The sequence below is a fragment of the Pinus tabuliformis genome, chromosome 7 (genome assembly GCF_031772625.1).
Source record: "Pinus tabuliformis cultivar Carrire ecotype Pingquan chromosome 7, CPIR1, whole genome shotgun sequence".
In the NCBI taxonomy this organism is placed as follows: Eukaryota; Viridiplantae; Streptophyta; class Pinopsida; order Pinales; family Pinaceae; genus Pinus; species Pinus tabuliformis.
Window position 1 is genome coordinate 381,336,008 of NC_142293.1, and position 22,192 is coordinate 381,358,199.

The 22,192-nt window shown below is 40.4% G+C and overlaps 1 protein-coding gene across 1 annotated transcript; it reads right to left on the bottom strand.

Moving 5' to 3' along the window:
* Positions 1–797: 797 nt before the first annotated feature.
* On the bottom strand, positions 798–1,677 carry LOC149247581 (uncharacterized). The gene has a single exon (XM_089458250.1). It carries the CDS (start codon positions 1,586–1,588, stop codon positions 1,196–1,198), a length of 393 nt encoding a protein of 130 aa, XP_089314376.1. The 5' UTR covers positions 1,589–1,677; the 3' UTR covers positions 798–1,195.
* Between the last annotated feature and the right edge of the window lie 20,515 nt (positions 1,678–22,192).

Here is a 22,192-nt window from a genome sequence, read left to right on the forward strand (position 1 = left end):
TAAGATGTTGAATTTATGTTACAAGATGAAACTTATTTTGAAAGTGACTAAAATATGACATTTAGGAAAGATAAAATATTACTCGTTCCTATGGCAATTTTACACTCATTTATTTTATAAATGTTATGGTTATGAAACACATACACACACATATGATTAAATATTTAAAATTTAAAATTTGTATTTTGTGGTGTTAAAATTAAATTTTTAAATATATTATAAATAGTGTAGTTATATAAATTAAATGGTTAATAAAAGTAAATAAACATTAATTATCATAAACCTTAAAATACTTTAAAATTTAAAAAATTAACTAAATTATAGTTTAAATTATTATTATTATTATTAATTATAAAAAAAGTAAATATATGAGCTTAACATAAATACATTTTTAAAAAATGCCAATTAGAGTTGTCTCGATTGGTTGGTTGGGTAGAATGATTGAACTATCTTTCCAATCTAGATTCAAATTCATGGTAGTGATCTCATGGGTTAATAATGTTTTGATAAATATTATTAGTGACATGGTGAATTAATAATGCTTTGATAAATATTATTCTTGTGATGTCATCGTAAATGTAAATATTGTTATATTAACTTAGAGCCTTATAAAAAATCTATTTAATTATAAAATATATACTTCAGAACACAGGAGAACATACAATCCCACATCTTCTTTATGGTATTCTTATCTTAAAAATTTGATAAACAAAAATAAAATCAAACATAGTTACTTTGAACATACAATCCCACATCTTCTCTATGGTACTCTATCTCAAAAATTTGGTAAACAAAAATAAAATCAAACATAAGTTACTTTGCTATTATCAAATTACCAAAACATTTTGAAATCTATAAATTACAAATGGACATGTATAACTTTTAGCTATTCTAACATGACAACCAACCCATATTTATTGTGCTATTGCCCATTAATGTGCAGCCTGCCCACTATGAAATGGGATTTAAGCAAGTACATTATCCAACAATAGACATCCAGCCCAGTAATAGATCAATAACACCATAAATATTGATAGGCTTCACAAGTAAACTAGCAAACTATTCATATCAAGATACTGATTGTATGTCAATTCGCAACAGAAAAGCTTCAGGGAGGGATAGCCGGAGGCCTTATTTTTTAGGTTAACATCAATGCAAATGCTTCTGCTATTCCTCTCGCGCTTCACCTTCCCCATTACTTGCTCTGCCCTCCGGGAATCTTCGCTTTGATTTTATCCACCAGCCCCGGCTTCTGATTTCGATTGTAATTACCAGTTTGAGTCTGTTTTCCGGGCAGCATGTCTTTGAATTTATCCACGAGACCCGGCTTCTGAGATGAACTAGAATGAGCAGTCTGAGTCTGGCCCCCGGGAATCTTCGCTTGGATTTTATCCACCAGCCCCGGCTTCTGATTCGGATTCGAATGAGCAGTTTGAGTCTGGCCTCCGGGAAGAGATGCTTTGATTTTATCCAGCAGCCCTGCCTTCTGATTGGGATTAGGCTGACCTGCCTGAGTGTAACTATGGGTGTGGCTACGGTCCTGGTGCTCAGGAGCGCCAGCCCGAACAGATGGTAGATTTTGAGCCATGATAGAGCACTTATTCTAAAACCAGATAGATCTCAATTGAAGAAATTGAGAGATGAGAATGTAGTAAAAACTCCAAATGAAATGAGATGAGATAGTGAAAGTAAATAACAGGGAGTGTATATTTATAGGTTTGGTGGTGCAAGCGGTGCGGTGCGGTGCCGTGTGGAGAATAGCTTTAATTATCATCTTTAACCGACAACGTTAAAGATGCTACTTTGCATCTTCGACTGTAGCTTTAGCTGCACGCCCTGAGATTATAGTAATAAATTTTATGCTTATCCATAAACCGTCCTCATCGCGAGTGTCCTTCGTTCCTTGCCTGTATCCTCCTTGTGTGGAAAAGACCGTAGAGAGTAAATGCTCAGGGCAGCGTAAATGGAGGATGTTTTATTTTAAATGGTTAAATATCAAATGCCTTCTTTAACCCTACCCGTAGTTATCATTTTATAAAATATTATATCACTTAGAAAAAACAGCAAACAAACAAAACATCAAATGCCTTCTTTAACCCTACCAGTCTATGGTAAATGGAAAAATGAGATAGATATCAATTTAAAAAAAAAAAATACTTTCTTAAACTCTAGCCATTTATACCCATTTATAGTAATGACTTCGTAGTTACCTGGCGAATTATCTGGTTTTTGTTTGATTCAATGTTCCGTATTGAAAATTCGATTCGATGGGTGAATTATTTGGTCTAATTTGATTCCATATGTTTCAAGCGGCGCGTTTGGTTGATAGAGGTAGGGGATAAAGATGGACTATTGTTTAATGTTTTTTTTTTTATTCCAAATCAGTAAGAGAGTATGTTTCTTCCTATTCAAAATGTTTCAGAAATATGTATTGTTATTAAATATAAATCGATATAGCAATACCAAAATGTTTTTACAAATTACATTATTATATAAATATTAAAATGTTTCTACAAATTACATTATTTTCATTATATAAATAGTAAACTAAAAAACTAACGAAGTTGGATTGTGTCTTTCTTTTTTACAATGTTTTCTTCTAGATACCTATAATGCATATAATCAACACCCTCATTTAGACTCCGTTTTGACAGTGAATCAACAACAAAATTTGACTCCCGATAGATGTGTTCGAAGGAAATGTGTTGAAAGGACATCTTGAGAATGATGATGTGTTTGATCCAACTTCCAAGATTAGGAGTGAGATAAGTGTGCCCCAATACCCAATGTTTATACATATCTTCTGTATGTTTATGGGGATAGCTTCAAATAGGCATCCATTCCTAGCACGCTAGATCTCCCAAAAAATGAAGAGAGTAATGATCTAATATCCCCCCCTCCCACTTTTCGATCCACCAATGAAGACACTAACCTGAAATTTATTTGTTCTAGTTGGTAAGATTCTCTTTCAATCTATCACTTCTGTCATGAAGATGGATCCACATTGGGATTCAAAACGTCGACAACAAGAGGCACACAATACTATGGATAAAAATTACAGCCACAAAATCTTAAAATCTAACATAATTTCCCCGTACGGAGGGGATATATGGAATGAGATCTGTTTTCTCGAAAATTCAAGGATTAAGATTGAAAGAAGAGCGGCTGACCTAAAATTTATTTGTTCTAGTTGGTAAGCTTCTCTTTCAATCTATCACTTCTGTCCTTAAGATGGAACCACGTTGGGATTCAAAACGTCGACAACAAGAGGCACACAATACTGTGGATAAAAATGACAGCCATAGAAGCTTAAAATCTAACATAATTTCCCTGTACGAAGGGTATATATGGAATGAGATCTGTTTTCTCAAAAATTCAAGGATTAAGATTGAAAGAAGAGTAGCTAACCTAAAATTTATTTGTTCTAGTTGGTAAGCGTCTCTTTCAATCTATCACTTTTGTCCTAAAGATGGATCCACATTGGGATTCGAAACGTCGACAACAAGAGGCACACAATACTGTGGATAATCTAAATAAAAAATCCCTATATAAAGAAGTGTAAGTCACAATCATACAATACACCATGTAAACCTGCTAGCCCCAACAGTGGAATGTTACAGCCACATCCGCCTGCTCCTCCAAAGAGATGAACTAGCTCTGTGCAGTGGAGAAGCCAAGGCGCATTACAATATTGTCCAAGCTTTATCCAAGATAATCTTATCAGAAGCTTGGCTAACCAAAAGCCTATACAATGAGTTATGAGGGACTATTTATAGCAAAGAGTGGGGTGACCCTTGACATCGCCTTTGTGACCATTCAACTACCCTCATGAATCTTCACCTACTCTATGACTGTTACATCCACTATTCAGACTTGACTTACACTTGGCATGACTCAACATTACAATGCACATGTAGCCATGTGAACAATGGCTTGAACAAGCTAAACTAGACATCATTCGGACTTAGACAATGATAGAAGTCCAACTGGCTGACATCCTCATGCTGATCAACAATGACATATTGATGCCAATATTTGTAGTCCTTGATAGTGTCTGTGTGTTCTACTGTGACGTCCGTCTAAAACTTGAACCTTGCCTCCATAGAATTTAGGTACACTGCTTGGGCTCCTTTGTCCAACTCTTCTAAAAGCATGTGCATCATTGTCCTCAATGTGGCCGGACGAACGACATACTTGCGCATGATGTCTGCACTAATAGGCAAGTCTGGGCTGGTGGCGGTGCACATCAACTCGTCAAAGTACGAGTCAAGCTCCTACCGGACCTGCTTCTTTCTCTTTGCCTGGGTGAGAGTCCCAAGTGATGGGATCGCATGAGTGTGCACTATAAATCCATGCCTTTTAATACTCGTGCATAGGATGTTGAGATTGCAACAAGATGTTGGAGCTTAGTGAAAAGAGTCACCTTCACTAAGTGGGTCCGCAGGCTATTTTTGGCGCAAGTCTATTTTTAGACTATGTCTATTTTTAGACATATGGATCATGTCTATGGATTGCAGGTTGTTGTTTATGGATGATTGGTCAAGTTGGGAAAAATAGATGGACTTCTATTTTTGATCAAAGTGTGAGTGATCACAGTGTGAGTGATCAAAGTCTATTTTTAGACTGGCTGTCAAAAATAGAAAAGTCAATTATTATTGTCTCATAATAATATTTGGACTATAAAATTGATCTTATTCTCTTGGAGCACTTCAGTTTGAGCTACAGAGGTGGCACATGCAGCTGTCATAAGGAAATACGCTTTTCTTATGATTCAGTTGAGTTGTTGCATGCATGACTTCAGTTAGAACTCAATCAGTTGAGTTTGGTGGAGTTGATTGTGGAGTTGATGGAGTTGTGTTTAGTTTAACTTAGTTAAACTAGTTGTAATTAGTCTAACTGCAAATAGACTAATGATGAGTTGTTAAACTAATTATTAACTCATGATGCAACTAATGAATGCATCAGTTAACTCAGTTGCATGTCAGTGCATGTTCAGTTCAACAGGGACAGGTGGTAGAGAATCAGATTGCTATCAGTTGTGACTATAGTTGTGCACCAGATCTTGCACAATCAAGGGATTGAGTATGCCAATGAGTTTGCTCATGTATTTTCCCAGTATTGTAGCCTTTGCTCACGTCCAACAAAGTGTGAGTGATCTTTTTGAGGTGAAATATGAGTTTGGTAAGCCATTCTCATCAATTCTTGAGCACGTATTGAGCAGTGGAGGCAGGCAAGCAGTGGAATAGATTTGGAGATCAGATCTGAGCTGTATTGTGTGTAACAGGTGGAGCTGGTACTGGATTGCTTGTGATAAGCATTGTACTTTGTAATGTTACATGTTCTCAATCATTAATATACAGAGAGTTGGGGTTTTTAGCGAGATGCTTTCCCCGAGTTACATACTATGTTAATGTGTGAATGCTCTTGATGTTTTATTGTTATTGATGCTGCTATATTGATGATCAACATAGAGGAGCTTATGTATTCTGTATGTATTCCGCAATAGTACATGATCAGGATAATCTCTGTTGAATATGTGTTAAATTATTCAAAATTTCTACATGGTATCCGAGTTGTTGATCATCAGATCTACTATTCAGGAAGTGTTTACATTCTATTTCTTAAGGCAGAGTCTGTAATCGGGCCAGGTAGCCTCTGGATTCATCCTTCCTTTGGAAGGTGAGATATCCAGTGAATGCCCATACAGTCAATCTCTATACGAGAAATATTGTGTTCTCACGAATCTTAGATCCGAGGCGGTTGAGTTGGTTGCTGGTGGAATTCGAATTTGCAGCAGTGTTTTCTTGGTGACAACACAGCAATGTCTTTCAACGGATTGCGATTAGAGTATACTCTTGAGGGCAGCTCAAACTATATTGCATGGAAGGACAGGATGGAGGCAGTATTGGATGATAACGGGCTGAAGGGGTTCATAGATACGGATATCCCAAAGCCTACTAATGCTACTCAAGCTGATGCTTGGCAAAAGAAGACCGCAAAATGTCAAAGGGGTCTGTTGGAGGGCGTGAAGGATCACATTGTGTCCAGCCTCCATGGAAAGGCTACTCCATATTTGATGTGGAAATCATTAACATAATTATTCCAAAGCAAGAGCGATCAGAGGAAGCTGGCGCTCAAAGATAAACTCATAAACATCAAATGCGAGAAGGGTGACAGTATTCCCAAGTATCTCACGAAGTTCACTCAGTGTCGAGATGAGCTGGGAAGTGTGGGGGTTACTGTCGATGATGAGGACTTGGTGAGCTTGGCTCTCCTTGGTCTTCCGAAGAGTTGGCATTCCTATCAGGACTTTGTCAATGGTCGGGAGAAATTGCCAGGATGGGAAAGACTATGCTCAGATCTTGTGCAGGAGGAGATCACGCGGAGTACCAGGGATGGATCTTCGTCAAAGGGAGCTGATGAAGAGAATTGTGCTTTGGCTGCCAAAGCAAAGAAAGGGAAGAGCAAGAAAGATTCTCAGTCTGGTGCGAAAGGCAGGAAGCAGGATATGTCCAAGGTGAAGTGTTTTCACTGTCACCAGCACGGACACTATGCCACAAATTGTCCGCAGAAGAAGAAGAACAAGCAAGCTGCTGGATCTGCAGGGGGAGAGGCCTTAGCTTCTCAGTTTGAGCTTGATTTTTCATTGATCGCATGCTTGGTTTCAAGTGTGATGGGATCCGTGTGGTTCTTGGACAATGGTGCATCTTTTCACATGACGGGAGATAAAGATTTGTTCTTTGATCTGGAGGACAATGATCTTGGAGTGCACATCGAGATAGGCGATGATGGTAGATACAGTGCGACCAGTATCGATACCATTTCCTTTGAGAGGGAGTCTGGTAAACCCTTCATATTGAAGGAAGTCATGCATGTTCCAGGATTGACGAAGAATCTCATCTCAGTGGCGATGTTAGAAGACAAGGGGTATGATGTTGTTTTCAGCGAGGGAAAGGCTTTCCTGCGCAGCAAGACAACTGGTGAGACCCTGAAGATAGGGGTTCGAGTGAGGAACCTTTATCAATTGCATGTAGATTGATGCGCAACAATGGCAGGCAAGGCAGAAGGATTGGTGAGCCGGGATGATGGCGAGTTGTGGCACAGGAGATTGGGTCACCTTCACCATGGAGCCTTGAAGATACTACAGCAGATCACTACAGGGCTTCCTAAAGGCACACTTGTGCAGTCAGATCAGTGCAAGGGGTGTACTTTGGGGAAGTTTGTGAAAGCCACCTTTCACGAGAAGGATAGTCGTGCCACAACGATCCTTGAGAGAATTCACACAGACGTGTGTGGACCTTTCTCAGTTGCTTCGATAGCAAAACACAAGTATTATGTGATTTTTGTTGATGATTTCTCTCGTAAGTGTTGGATCTTCTTCATGCAGAAGAAGAGCGAGACATATTCAAAGTTCTATGAATTCAAAGCACTGGTTGAGAAGGAGTCGGGGAAGAAGGTGAAGGCTCTTAGGAGCGATAATGGTGGTGAATACATCTCGGATGAGTTCAAGGATTTCTGCAAGGCAGAAGGGATTCGTAGAGAGCTCATAGCTCCCCATAACCCACAGCAGAATGGGGTAGCTGAGGGGAAGAACAGAACGATTGTGGGTGTTGCACGGGCAATGTTGCATGATCAGGGCCTACCCCTTCACTTGTGGGCGGAAGCATGCAATACAGCAGTTTATGTGCAGAACCGTTGTCCTCATAGGATACTTGGCATGAGTACACCCGAGGAGGCTTATTCTGGTAAGAAGCCTGATCTTTCTCATTTGAGGATTTTTGGTGCTAACATTTACATGCATGTGACGAAGGATGCTAGGAAGAAGTTGGAGCCGACAACAGAGGTTGGGATATTTGTGGGGTACACTGATACGCCCCACAACTATCGTGTGTATTTGCCAGACAATGGTAAAACTGTTGTGCGACGGGATATAAAATTTCAGGAGGAGAAAGCCATGAAGTGTTCGCTTGAGAGGGAGCTACACTTGCATGCAGACAAGGAGCTATTAGTTCCTAAGGATGAGCTTCAGGACGTGGATCAGCCACAGGACGAGGTTCATGGAGTGGAAGAGACCACTCATGCAGTGCCAACCATCAGAGGGCGAAAGCGCTTGACAGAAGCTGAGCGACTGGCTCAAGATGCAGAGAAAGTTGTAGGACCACCTACAGCCCAACGCAGGTAGAGACAGTCACCTGATCAGTACACTGGATACATGGCTCTGATGAGCAAGTGTGTTGTGACTGAGCCATCCTCTTTCGAGGAAGCTTTGGAGGATCCCGCATGGGTAGACGCCATGGTGGAAGAGTATGATTCTATTGTCAGAAACAGTACATGGGAGATTGTTCCTAGACCGGAAGGGAAATCGGTGGTGGGTTCGAGATGGATCTACAAGGTCAAGCAGGCAGTTGAAGAGAGTGTGGAGAAGTACAAGGCAAGATTTGTTGCCTGAGGCTTTTCACAGATAGAGGGGATTGATTATGAGGAGACCTTTGCACCTGTCGCAAGGTATTCTTCCATACGGACGATTCTTGCTCTCTCAGCGCAGATGGGATGGCACATTCATCAGATGGATGTGAAGACTGCGTTCCTCAATGGAGTCATTGAGGAGGAGGTGTACATTGAGTAGCCCGAAGGCTTTGAGGTCTTCAGCAGTGAGTCGCATATGTGCAGGCTCAAGAGAGCGCTGTATGGGTTGAAGCAAGCACCACGTGCTTGGTACACACGGATAGACAACTATTTCACAGGACTTGGATTCTCCAAGAGCGAGGCGGATCCTAACCTATACCAGATTGTGGTGGAGGGTAAGTTGCTTATCATTGTACCGTATGTTGATGATTTGATTCTAACGGGTGATGAGCTGTTGATACTGTCATGCAAGAAGGATCTTGCTACAGAGTTTGAGATGAAGGACTTGGGCGTCCTTCACTATTTCCTAGGATTGGAAATATGGTAGCGCAGTGGTGGACTGTTTGTTTCTCAGGGCAAGTATGCTCGAGAGATACTGGAGAAGTTCAACATGCATGGTTGCAATCCTGTTGATACTCCTCTTCCTGGAGGTTGGAGGAAGGAGAATGCCACTTCGGGAGAAGAAGTGGATGCCACTGTTTATCGACAGTTGGTGGGGTCACTGATGTATTTGGTCAATACACGACCTGATATATGCTATGCAGTTAACCAGCTTTCAAAAGCTATGGTTAAGCCTACCAAGCTCTTCTGGAAGGCGGGCAAGCATGTATTGTGCTACTTGAGAGGCACATCGGGATATGGTTTGTGGTACAGACAGGAGGATGAGGTGAAGTTATGTGGCTTCACGGATGCAGATTGGGCAGGGAGCCCAACGGACAGAAAGAGCACATAAGGAGGGGTCTTCAGTATTGGATCGACAGCTGTTTCTTGGTACAACAGGAAGAAGAGATCCGTGGCACTCAGTTCAACGGAGGCTGAGTATATTGCAGCAAGTTTGGCTGCATGCGAGGCTATATGGATGAGGAAGATCCTGGTTGGTTTGTTCGGTTCTCATTTGGATCCTGCTGTGATTTACTGTGATAACCAGAGTTGCATTAAACTCTCGGCTAATCCTGTATTTCATGATAGATCTAAACATATTGACATCAGGTACCATCATATCAAAGTTTGTGTGCAGCGGAGGATCATGTTACTTTCGTACATTCCAACGGAGGATCAGGATGCTGATATTCTGACGAAGGCTCTCACCAGGAGAAAATTCGAGTACCACCGAGGCAGGATAGGGGTTGCTGATAATCCATATCTTGTCGAGAGGGAGTGTTGAGATTGCAACAAGATGATGGAGCTTAGTGAAAAGAGTCGCCTTCACTAAGTGGGCCCGCAGGCTATTTTTGGCGCAAGTCTATTTTTAGACTATGTCTATTTTTAGACATATGGATCATGTCTATGGATTGCAGGTTGCTATTTATGGATGATTGGTCAAGTTGGGAAAAATAGATGGACTTCTATTTTTGATCAAAGTGTGAGTGATCAAACTCTATTTTTAGACTGGCTGTCAAAAATAGAAAAGTCAAATATTAATGTCTCATAATAATATTTGGACTATAAACTTGATCTTATTCTCTTGGAGCACTTCAGTTTGAGCTACAGAGGTGGCACATGCAGCTATCAGAAGGAAATACGCTTTTCTTATGAGTCAGTTGAGTTGTTGCATGCATGACTTCAGTTAGAACTCAATCAGTTGAGTTTGGTGGAGTTGATTGTGGAGTTGATGGAGTTGTGTTCAGTTTGACTTAGTTAAACTAGTTGTAATTAGTCTAACTACAAATAGACTAATGATGAGTTGTTAAACTAATTATTAACTCATGATGCAACTAATGAATACATCAGTTAACTCAGTTGCATGTCAGTGCATGTTCAGTTCAACAGGGACAGGTGGTAGAGAATCAGATTGCTATCAGTTGTGACTATAGTTGTGCACCAGATCTTGCACAATCAAGGGATTGAGTATGCCAATGAGTTTGCTCACGTATTTGCCCAGTATTGTAGCCTTTTCTCACGTCCAACAAAGAGTGAGTGATTTTTTTGAGGTGAAATACGAGTTTGGTAAGCCATTCTCATCAATTCTTGAGCACGTATTGAGCAGTGGAGGCAGGCAAGCAGTGGAATAGATTTGGAGATCAGATCTGAGCTGTATTGTGTGTAACAGGTGGAGCTGGTACTGGATTTCTTGTGATAAGCATTGTACTTTGTAATGTTACATGTTCTCAATCATTAATATAAAGATAGTTGGGGTTTTTAGCGAGATGCTTTCCCCGGGTTACATACTGTGTTAATGTGTGAATGCTCTTGATGTTTTATTGTTATTGATGCTGCTATATTGATGATCAACGTAGAGGAGCTTATGTATTGTGTATGTATTCCGCAATAGTACATGATCAGGATAATCTCTGTTGAATATGTGTTAAATTATTCAAAATTTCTACATAGGAAGCCTGTATGCTAGTGATGAGTTGCAGTAAGTCTTCATAGTTCTGGATCTGACTCCGGATACGTGCTTGTAGCTCAATTGCATTGGCCTTCATCATCTTTGGCAAGTGAAGTGGGGCTCCCTTGTACTTCATCATCCATTCTTGCATGTTATCAACAACAACATGTATGTTCTTCAGGATGCATACTCTTCTCGCACATCACTACTACCATCCGTGGAGATGGACGACTGCTTGGTGCACAGTACCAAACTTGGCGTATGATGCTCGAATAACTGTATCAAGGGACAATACTTCATCTAGTATTTCCTTCTTCAGTTCATCTCGAGCCGGAATTGTCACCAAGTCCCCTCCTTGCTTGGCCACCTATAGTTCCTTCGCCATTCGCTCATTCTCAGCTATGAGGAAACAAACACTTGAGCTAGTGGCTTCAGCATACACTCTAGTTGCATCGGCCAAAGTAGTTGGACGCTTATCCACATCTATCATGATCACTTGTTCTTCAACTTGCGCAGGGGATGTTTGGTCCTCCGCAGTCGGTACTCTCTGAGATTGCACAAATCTATGATGAGATTCGTCAAAGGAGATGTTGTGCATTTCTGCTTTTGGCTAACCACGAAGAATCACAGTGCCTTGTTGGTCATTTGAGACTTACTCATCATCAAGATGCAATGAAGTGGGTGATTCGACCTCTTTGTGGTGAGGCATGAGGTCGGTGTCCTGTTCCAACTCCTGCTGCTCCATGTCCGCATCTAACTGTTCATGTGCCTGTTCAATCTCATGAGCAAAGTCTTTCCCATGTGATGGTTCACCCTATTCGCCTGATGCTAGCTATTCAGATGAATCAACTACTTGTACGGGCATTGCCTTGTCTGTCTGCACGTGATTTGCCCCCTATTGTATCTGTTGTTGTTGCGCTTCCTTCTCCCGTTGGCACAACTCTTGTTCTTTCCATAGTTTCTCCCTCAGCTCATGCAACTCCTTCTCTGGTTCTTCCATACTCTTCTTATCCCTTTGCCTTCATGCGATTCGCTTGTCGCATTACTGCCTCTTTTCCTGAATAGCCATAGTTGCTTGTTCTACAAGTGGATCTGCTCGAAACTTGCAGCTTTGCTCCTCCTCCATGCAGTCGACAATCTTCCTCTTCCCTTTATTGTGCACAGGTATGCTTGGCTCTGCTACCTCTGCTACTATAACTTGTGCTCTTTGTGATGATGCTTCATGCTATTGTGCTAACCACTCTATGGTGAAACTGACCTGTTCATTGGGTTTGGAGGAATCGTAGAAATACATCCATGAGTCTTCCTCGGCCCAATGAAATTCCCCATGGATCCAATTGAACTAAACTCTCATGTAGTGATCCTTCAAAATTCAATGTGGGTCATACGAGTTGAATCTTTGGAGGTTGAACAGGTACTTCTTCATCTGTTCTACTTCGACATCTGCCTGCTTGATACTCCTGATCTCATATAACCCAAACCTTGCAATGAGATCCTAGCTTGTAGCTCAATTGCATTGGCCTTCATCATCTTTGGCAAGTGAAGTGGGGCTCCCTTGTACTTCATCATCCATGCTTGCATGTTATAAACAACAACATGTATGTTCTTCGGGATGCATACTCTTCTCGCACATCACTACTGCCATTCGTGGAGATGGATGACTACTTGGTGCATGGTACCAAACTTGGCGTATGATGCTCGAATAACTGTATCAAGGGACAATACTTCATCTAGTATTTCCTTCTTCAGTTCATCTCGAGCCGACATTGTCACCAAGTCCCTTCCCTTCTTAGCCACCTGTAGTTCCTTCTCCATTCGCTCATTCTTAGCTTTTAGGAAACGAACACTTGAGCTAGTGGCTTTGGCATACACTCTAGTTGCATCGACCAAAGCAGTTGGATGCTTGTGCACATCTATCACAATCACTTGTTCTTCAACTTGCGTAGGGGATGTTTGGTCCTCCAGAGTCAGTACTCTCTAAGATTTCACAACTCTATGATGAGATTCGCCAAAAGAGATGTTGTTCATTTCTGCTTCTGGCTAACCACCAAGGATTTCAGTGCCTCCTTGGTCATTTGAGACTTGTTCATCATCAGGATGCAATGAAGCGGGTGAGTCGACCTCTTTGTGGTGAGGCATGAGGTTGGTGTCCTGTTCCAACTCTTGCTGCTCCATGTCTGCATCCAACTATTCAAGTGCCTATTCAATCTCATGAGCAAAGTCTTTCCCCTGTGATGGTTCACCCTGTTCGCCTGATGCTAGTTGTTCAGATGAATCAACTACTTGTACGGGGGCTACTTTGTCTGTCTGCACGTGATGCGCCCCCTTTTATATCTGTTGCTATTGCGCTTCCTTCTCCTATTGGCATAGCTCTTGTTCTTTCCGTAGTTTCTCCCTCAGCTCATGCAACTCCTTCTCTGGTTCTTCCATTCTCTTCTTATCCCTCTGCCTTCGTGTGATTCGCTTGTCGCGTTGCTGCCTCTTTTCTTGAATAGCCACAGCTACTTGTTCTACAAGTGGATCTGCTTGAAACTTGCAGCTTTGCTCCTCCTCGATGCGGTTGACAATCTTCCTCTTCCCTTTATCGTGCACAGGTATGCTTGGCTTTGCTACCTCTACTGCTATAGCTTGTGCTCTCTGTGATGATGCTTCATGCTACTGTGCTAACCACTCTACAATGAAACTGACCTGTTCATTGGGTCTGGAGGAATCGTAGAAATACATCCATGAGTCTTCCTCGGCTCAATGAAATGCCCCATGGATCCAATTGAATTGAACTCTCATGTAGTGATCCTTCACATTGCAATTTGGGTTATATGAGTTGAAGCTTCGAAGGTCGAACAAGTACTTCTTCATCTGTTCTGCTTCGAAATCTGCTTGCTTGATACTCGGGATATCATATAACCCAATTCGCAAAGGAAGAGTGGGCCAAGTTGCCTTCTTCTTCTGCTACAATCTAGTTGTCAATCTTGCTGAGATATGATACGCTACTTCCTGCATGACAAGCACGTCCAAAGAAAAATTTGGCAGAACATGCGAAGCCTTCTCCACATTGAACACTCGGATGAAAGTGTCATATGGTGAGGCATACCAATCTGCAATGCTTAACAATGCCTTCATCGCTTCCTCTGACATGCAGGGTGGATCATGTTCGAATATTAACCTGTACATTGGGGTGACAAAATGGTCATATAGTCTTATGATTACTCCTTTGAAGCTGCATTCGGACCACAACTTGAAATAAGTATTCATAACAGTTTCCATCGGTGACCATGCCCTCTCCAAGCCTGGTAACTCATGTCAGGCACAGACTACATCTAGGATGTAAGCGGATATATAAATCTTTGCATGCATACCCTTGGGTGACAGTCGAGCCTTCATGACTTGTTCCCTCAGTTGGTGAGCCAGTATGCTGGACTAGTTGCATGGCCTTCCTTTTCTAGCTAGTTGGTCCAATGTGATCACCCAACTCCGAGGAAATGTTTTAGTGCTTTCTTGGCCACTCAGCCGACATGTGAATATGACCAAGTATTGGTATGCCTTCCTTGATATCTTTGTCTTGTAGATATGGTTGGGTGTCATCCTGAAACGAGTTGGCTCCTTTACCCAATCCTCCATAATGTCTCTGGAGTTACCTCTGCTGCTGGGTGAGATGAATGGAGGAATCATGATAGTCGTGGGCTCTGACATCTAATACATCTCATCATAACCTCGTGCCCAGAAGGTTGCAAGATTCGTCCCACTGACACTGCTCAAGGTTATCGTCTCGGGGTCAGTGTGAGAAACGATCCAGTGAATCATGTCCACGCATGGGAACACGGTGTATCTGCATGCAATCCAATACAATCCGAACTTGTGAATGTTCACATGCACCTGACGGTCTTCGAGGCCTTCCCTAAAAGTGCTTGTGAATGCTTCATTAACCTCTTGCCACTTCAGTTTGATGTACTTGTCTAGATACAACTTCATATCTTCATAGATCGGCAGACTAGAGGACACCTGCTCAACTGCTGCTCCAGCTGCAACTCCATTAGTGCCCTGCAATCCTGTTCTCTTAGAATCCATTGAGACTGATGAGCACCTGAAAGATTTGGAAACAAGAAGCATGCATGGCAAGAAATATGTCAGTGGAAACAAAGAAATCTGAGGAAGGACACAACACATACTTGGGAAACTGATGAGCAAGATTGTGCAAATTTTACTGGGAGGCTGGGTGACTGGTAGTCAGAATTGCACAAAAGGAAGTCTAGGTTGTCTGGGAGGCAGGATTGGCTATTGGATCCGCAAAATACACAATCCAGTCAGGCAGCTGGTTGCTGGGATTGTGCAATGCACAGTTCCAGTTGGGAAGGACTGCTAGCCTCAAGACAAATTTGCTCAATTTCTTAGGCCAAGTAGCCACTGCCTCTGAAAAAGTGCAAAACAGTCCTGGAGGCCAATGCTAGGAAAGAATGCACAAATCTGGAGGGGAAGGTGAGCAATCCTTCCCTAGATTGCGTAATGCAGCCTTGGTGAAGGCAGAGCCCGGGCCAAGTTTGGCCCGACTCACCGATGGGCAACTGAAAGAAAGTAAGACAGTGAATGCATGGCAACACTAAGTGATAGTAGAAGTGATTAATAGTGCATGCAAAACATGAATGAAAGGTTCAACAAACAGATCAACATGCATGTGGGCGAGGTCGTTCGTTGGTTGGGTGAACATCCATGCAAAATAGTTTCATGCATGCGACAACAGTGAGATAGCAAAAAAAACTAAAATAGAGCTAGAACAAGATAGCATACTTGTAAAAGACAGCAGGTGTTCAAATAAATCAAGCAAACAACACCCACACAAGTGAAAACACAAAAAGCGATAGAAATGCTGAAAAGGACAAGTTGAGGCCACTTAACTGTGAATAGTTGAGCCGGATGTGTCGAAGAGTCCTGGATGAGCTGTGGGATTTCAGAGCTCCAAGATCGATGTGAATGAATGAGCTCTGATGCGTAGAATAAATAAGTTTGGTCTCATAGCGCACGTGCCACAAATCTAGGAAAAAACAACACTTGGAGGGAAACTTCTAAAACAACTTTGCATGCAACCCCCAGCTGCTAAAAATATCTCCCTGAATAATGGGATTCCTTTTGCATGTTTCCTCTTGCTATTCCGGGAAGAATTAGTCTTGCATTCATGCAAGTCAAGTTTCCTCAATCCTGGGTGGAACTAGTCAACCAGATTGTTCATGCATGCAGTTTCTCAATTGCTTGGGAAAAATGCACATTCCTGGCTGGGAGTTGGGCTGACTGCCCAGGAGGATTGCACAATTTCTGGGCAGAGCAACTGACTGTTTCCTAGATTAGCGCAAATCCTGGGTTGAACAACTTGTTGCTGGGAAAATTTGCGCAAATCCTGCTGGGAGGGTTGGCTGGTAGGATTGCGCAATCCTAGAGCCCAACAAGCTGTCAAAGATGATTGCGCAATTTCTAGAGGGATGGCTGGTTGCCCTCCAAAAATGCACAATTTTCAAGGGGAATCTACTCAGCCTGCAGTTGGACCAAGTCTTGGTGAGAAGGCTGTGAGGGGAATGGATCAAAGGTGATCGACAGGCTAACTTTGTTCGAGGAAAACACTTGAATCTTGAGTACTTGACAAAGCAAGACAAAGTGTTGTGTAAGGTTGGTAGGGAGGCCCCAAAATAGGCTAAGGAAAAATTTTGGAGGGTGGTTATAGCCGCTACAACACAACCATTGACCATCAGCCTAGAAGCCTCACCATATCTCATAAAAAAAATAATGCAATGCCACTCATTGTGATCTGGAAAACATCCCACATGTGAGGATGTCATCGACGAAAAAACTATGGGAGATTTCTACGTCGTGCCTCAATATAAGACCACAAAAAAGACTATTAAACAAAATTCATATGTTTATGCTCTATTTTTATTAAACTCTCATATTTTTGTTACATTTTCCTCTGATAAATGAATTCATGAAACTCATGCTCATTTTGAAACCTTACTTTTCTACCGTATACACAATGACAAATCAAGAATGTTAACTGAGCTTGCCTACCTCACCCCATTATATCTCTGCAAAATAATCTTTTAGAAACCTTGACCTAGGCCCCTAGACCTAAATCATCATCCAACAAAAACCATAAAATCAAAAAACCCAAATTGAGTTGAACTATCTAGCCTAAAATCCATTCTTGCACTAGTCAAATCCTTGGTTGTGACCATAGAGAGAGCCCCCCGTGGATTGGTAGGGCTAGCTGCCAAATCAAAAAGTTGGTTTGAGGTTACCTCTGTTAGTGTCCTTTCTCAGATTTGGGACACTAAGGAGTGCTAACAGATTCTATTATAGAAGATGAACGAAATGAAACTTTTTAACTTCCCTAGAGCTTCCCTTCTCTACATGATAGCTAACCAGATAGTACCCAGAGTCTAGAGGGAGGATAGTACCAAATGTATTTGATTTTATCCATGAGCCCTAGATTTTGAGATGATTTAGAATGAGTCATTTAAGTCTGGACTCTGAGAATCCTCTATTTGATTTTATCCAAAAACACAGTGTTTTGATTCAGATTAGAATGATTAGTTTGAGTCTGGTCTCTGGGAAGTATCTCTTTGATTTTATCTAGTATCCCTGCCTTTTGATCTAGATTAGGATGACCTACCCAAGTTTGAGAATGGGTGTGGTTGCAGTCCTGGTACTCAGGAGAACCAGCTCGAACAGATGCTACATTTTGAGCCATGATAAAGCACTTATTCTAAAACTAGATAGATATAAATCAACAAATTGAGAGATGAGAATATAGTAAAAACTCCAGATGAAATGAGATTAGATAATGAAACCAAATGGAAATATAAAAGAGCGTGTATATTTATAGCTTTGGTGGTGACATGACAAGTTGTTTAGCTTTTCTGTAGTGCAGGCAGTGCGGTGCCCTATGGATGATAACTTTAATTATCTTATTTAACCGACAAAGTTAAATATGCTACTTTACACTTTGAATTGCGGCCTTAGTTATGCTTTTTAGTTTCCTCGTGGGACAACTGAGTGGTTAGCACAATGGGAAGTCATCCCCTCCACCCATTTTCAATTCCTTGGGGGGGTTCATTTTTGGTCCATTGTGATAAATCTCAAAGGTGTATGATTCCCCACCCTCATAGAGTCTTAGCCATTGCTAAATCATAAAATCTTGGTATATCTAGCTTATACTCTTGGTTTTACAATGACTACTAAATTTGATCTTAGACCTAGCCATATTACTCCAACAAATAATCGATTCATGGATGTGTATTAAATTCAAAATTGAGAAAGAGAATAAGTATAGATATCAATGAGATTACCAAAACAACAATAAATAAAAATAATTAAATGTACATGGTGTGCGATGAATATTTTATTAAAAAGGATGAGAAACCGATTGTTAGAGGTCATGGCCACACGTAATATAAATGGTTGTTTTTTTTTTTTTTTTAATTTAGTTAAAAATTGAAAAATATATATAATTTTAAATAGATAAAATTTTAATATTTAAAATGTTTTGCCAAATTTTAACATTAAAATATATAATTTTAAATATAAAATATTTAATATAATTAATAATAATAGAAATCAATTAAAAAAAAATTAAATGAAGGTGATATGTGTATGTGGGATTGGAGTATGCCTTAAAAGTGTGTTTTGTTAGCTAAGAGTTCGTCTTCCTCTGACGTAAGGAAATAAGTTAACAACTCAAGACCTAGAGGCATCTGGCAAGAGATTTCCCCCTTATGAGCCACCAACAAGTCATTCTAGGTGGCTTGGTTTTCCTTGGATAATGGTGATGAGTCACCCTGCATTGGTAGATAACAGCAATAAATGATCGTTCTCACTACTAGTTTGACAACCGAGTATCTCTTCATTTTGATGGATAATATAAAAGGAAGGACTGGATGCTTCTCCATGAATGTAGCCCAAATTGGTTGAACCACATATATCTATGTCTCTCTTGTTTTATGCATTTCATTATTTGTGTTTTCGAAATATTTTATGTATTTCATGGCTCTGTTAATTAATTTCTAACACTAAATAGGGATATGACCTTTGTGGATTTTAGAAGAATACATTTATTTTCATTGTTGAAAATAATCTTGTTTCTTAGTAGCCATATACCCCATGCTACAAAAATAGGTAGGGATCTAATGTGTTTGAATTTATTTACCTAAAAAATAACAAATCTTAAAAGGAAGTCTTGTTCAAGTCTACTTTGATACTCAGGATCTATAAGACTAACTTCCAGAGATTCTAGGCAGCAAGGCAATGTATGAGTAAATGGTCTACATATTCTTCTTGAAGTCTGCAGAAATAAAATTCATTTGGACCCACAAAGCCCCTTTTTAGAAGGTTGTCCCATGTGAAGGACCAAACAAACAAAGAATTTTAATTTAATGGGTATAGGCCATTTCCATATAAGCCTATTCCACTATCTATCATTTGTTGTTATCTCAATATGGGATATTGCTTCATAGGCAGAACAAGCTTTGATCATCCCTACAGAGAATTCAAATCTCCAGACCAGAGAATATTTGCAATTGATAAGCCTCACCCCATTGAGTTTACACTCTTTAGTGAAAGAAATCCATTCAGTAACAAGTGCGCTAGACAACCTAAGTTCAACTGAGGATAACCAATAGTTGTTGGAGGGCTGGGATGATGTTGCTTTCCTAATGTTGTATAGGTAGTATAGTCCTTTGGAATATAAATATTGTGTGAGTTCAATGGACAACTTGTAGATTCATCCACCACCTATAAATGGATCCTTGCTAAAGATGAATTTCTTTCCATCTCCCACTTTCCATACTAGCCATTTGTAGAGTGTGGGAACAACGACCATGAGCACTTTCCAGACTATGGGGCCCATTTTGGTAGGTTCAAAAGCCTAACCTCTAATCCAGTCCACTACTGAAAGACTTCTTAAATATTTTTCTTTGATGATCTGACTCCAAAGTCCCTCTCCAAATAGACTTCTCCATAGGTGTTTTAAGGCAAGAGATTTGGCAAACCATGTCAAAGTTTTAATACCTCAACGTCCCAAAATTTTTGGAATATATAGAGAGTACCATTTTTCTAGATGTATACCTTATTTATTGGATTTTGCAATCCACATGAAGTTGAAGATAAATTTTCTGATGGTTTTGATGACATTAGAGGGTATTTTAGCTAAAGACAATCAATATACTGGAATGCTTTCCAATACAAATTTAGCCAGGATCAAACTTTTGCCAAGAGACAACAAGTTGTTGAACCACAAATTAATTTACTACTCCACTCTTCTTGTAATCCACTTCCACTCATCTTTATGGTGCTTGTTTATTTTAATAAAGAAGCCAAGATTCTTGATACCATTTTCTAGTGGGATAGTCTGCGATGGTAAGAAGGATTGAATCTCCATGAGAGTATCTGCACTGACTGCAGATTGATGAAAGGAGGATTTATTAAGGTTGATCTCCATTCCAGTGGCACTGCAAAAGAGGTTTATGATTCTATGGATATCCCTCCATTCAGCAACAATGCCCAAACCGAAAAGGAGTACATCATCCACAAAGAGCAGATGGGTAATGAATTTATTTTTGGAGACTTTTATGGCCTTTATATTTCCATCATGTTTTTATTTTAGTAGAAGGCGGCTTAGACCTTCCATCACAATTAAAAACAACAAAGCAGACAAAGGGCATCCTTGCCTGAGTCCCTAGGAGCTGGTGAATTTGATGGAAGGAGAGTCATTAATAAGGACAGAGAAGGTGGCTGAGGCAACACAACTCATGATCCAATTTGTAACTTGTAGACTCAAAGCGATTTGAAGGAAAACAAGTCTAAGGAAAGTCCAATTGAATTTATCAAAAGATTTATTAAGGTCCATTTTAAAAACAAGATATTTATGTTTTTTGGTCTTAATAGAATGGATGGCTTCTTGAGCAATGCTTATGGCATAATGAATCTACCTATTAGCTAGGACGCCAAACTGGTTTGGAGACATTTTTTCTGCTAGCATCCTCTTAATCCAGTTTCAAATTACCTTGGAGATAATTTTATATACCAGGTTGCACAGGGAAATGCGGCTAAAGTCCAAAAAGGGCTTAGGATTTGAGCATTTTCGAATCAATGTTATATATGTAGCATTGATGTCTCCTAACACTTTCCCTAATCTTCTAGATTCCTCTACCATCATGCAAAGGTCTGATCCAATAATATCAAAAAAGGAGATGAGTAACATTGTTCAACCATCTAGTCCTGGACTTTTGTCTTTAGAAAACATTTTTATAACTCCTTCAATTTCCTCTAGAGTGACGGGGCTACCGATCAAAATTGATTCCTCTTGTGTGAAGAAGAACAGGTAATGTTGGATTAGTTGCAACTATGAGTTGATGTTTGAGTACCCAAAATCTTTGAAGAGAGAGGAGAAATAGGAGGTTGAAAATTTTAATTCTTTAGTGGAAGACACCATTTTTCCATCTTCTTCCTCTAGCTCCCATATAGCTTTTATGTTTCTTCTATGGTTTTCATAGCTATGGAAAAGTTTAGTATTGACATCTCCATTTTTTATCCATGTAGCCCTGCTTTTAGTCTCCATTCCTCTTCCTCCATCTTTAGGATCTGATATTTCCTAGATGCTAGAGAGGTCATTTTCTGGGTTATTTCTACCGAGAAGGATGAGGAGAAAGTATGAGAAAAGTGATCATATTTAGATTCTATTTATGCGAGCTATTTTTTTAGTTTTGTTGATCCAAGGGATCTTGAAAATTATCAAAAATCATAATGCTCAAAATCTCCTGAAACCAGCGCCAAATGGTAGAGCCTTTTGTTTTGACTCCAGCGATGCTTGAATCACCTCAATCTGACACCGCATGAGCAAGTTATCATGTTTTTAAGTTTTTTCCAAATAGGCCAAAAGTCAACTTATAGGGTATGGATGCTGATGTGGTATCCTGTACGGACATGTAGCTGGTTTTACTACGTTGTATGAATGGTAGGTGGACCAATCACGTGAGGGTAAGTGGCGTTGACATCATTTGTCGACTAGGCATATGGTTGTTTTGGTGGACCAACTTAGGTCGCCATGTGGGCCAATCAGAGGGTGCCACATGACCCTATGAGAGAACTCCAAATGGCCCTAGATTTGGTGCCAAAATTTTGTTAAGTTGACCGACATCCTCCACAAGAATTGAACTGTTGACCTTTAACTAGTGAAACCAACAACCTACCAGTGCGCCATGC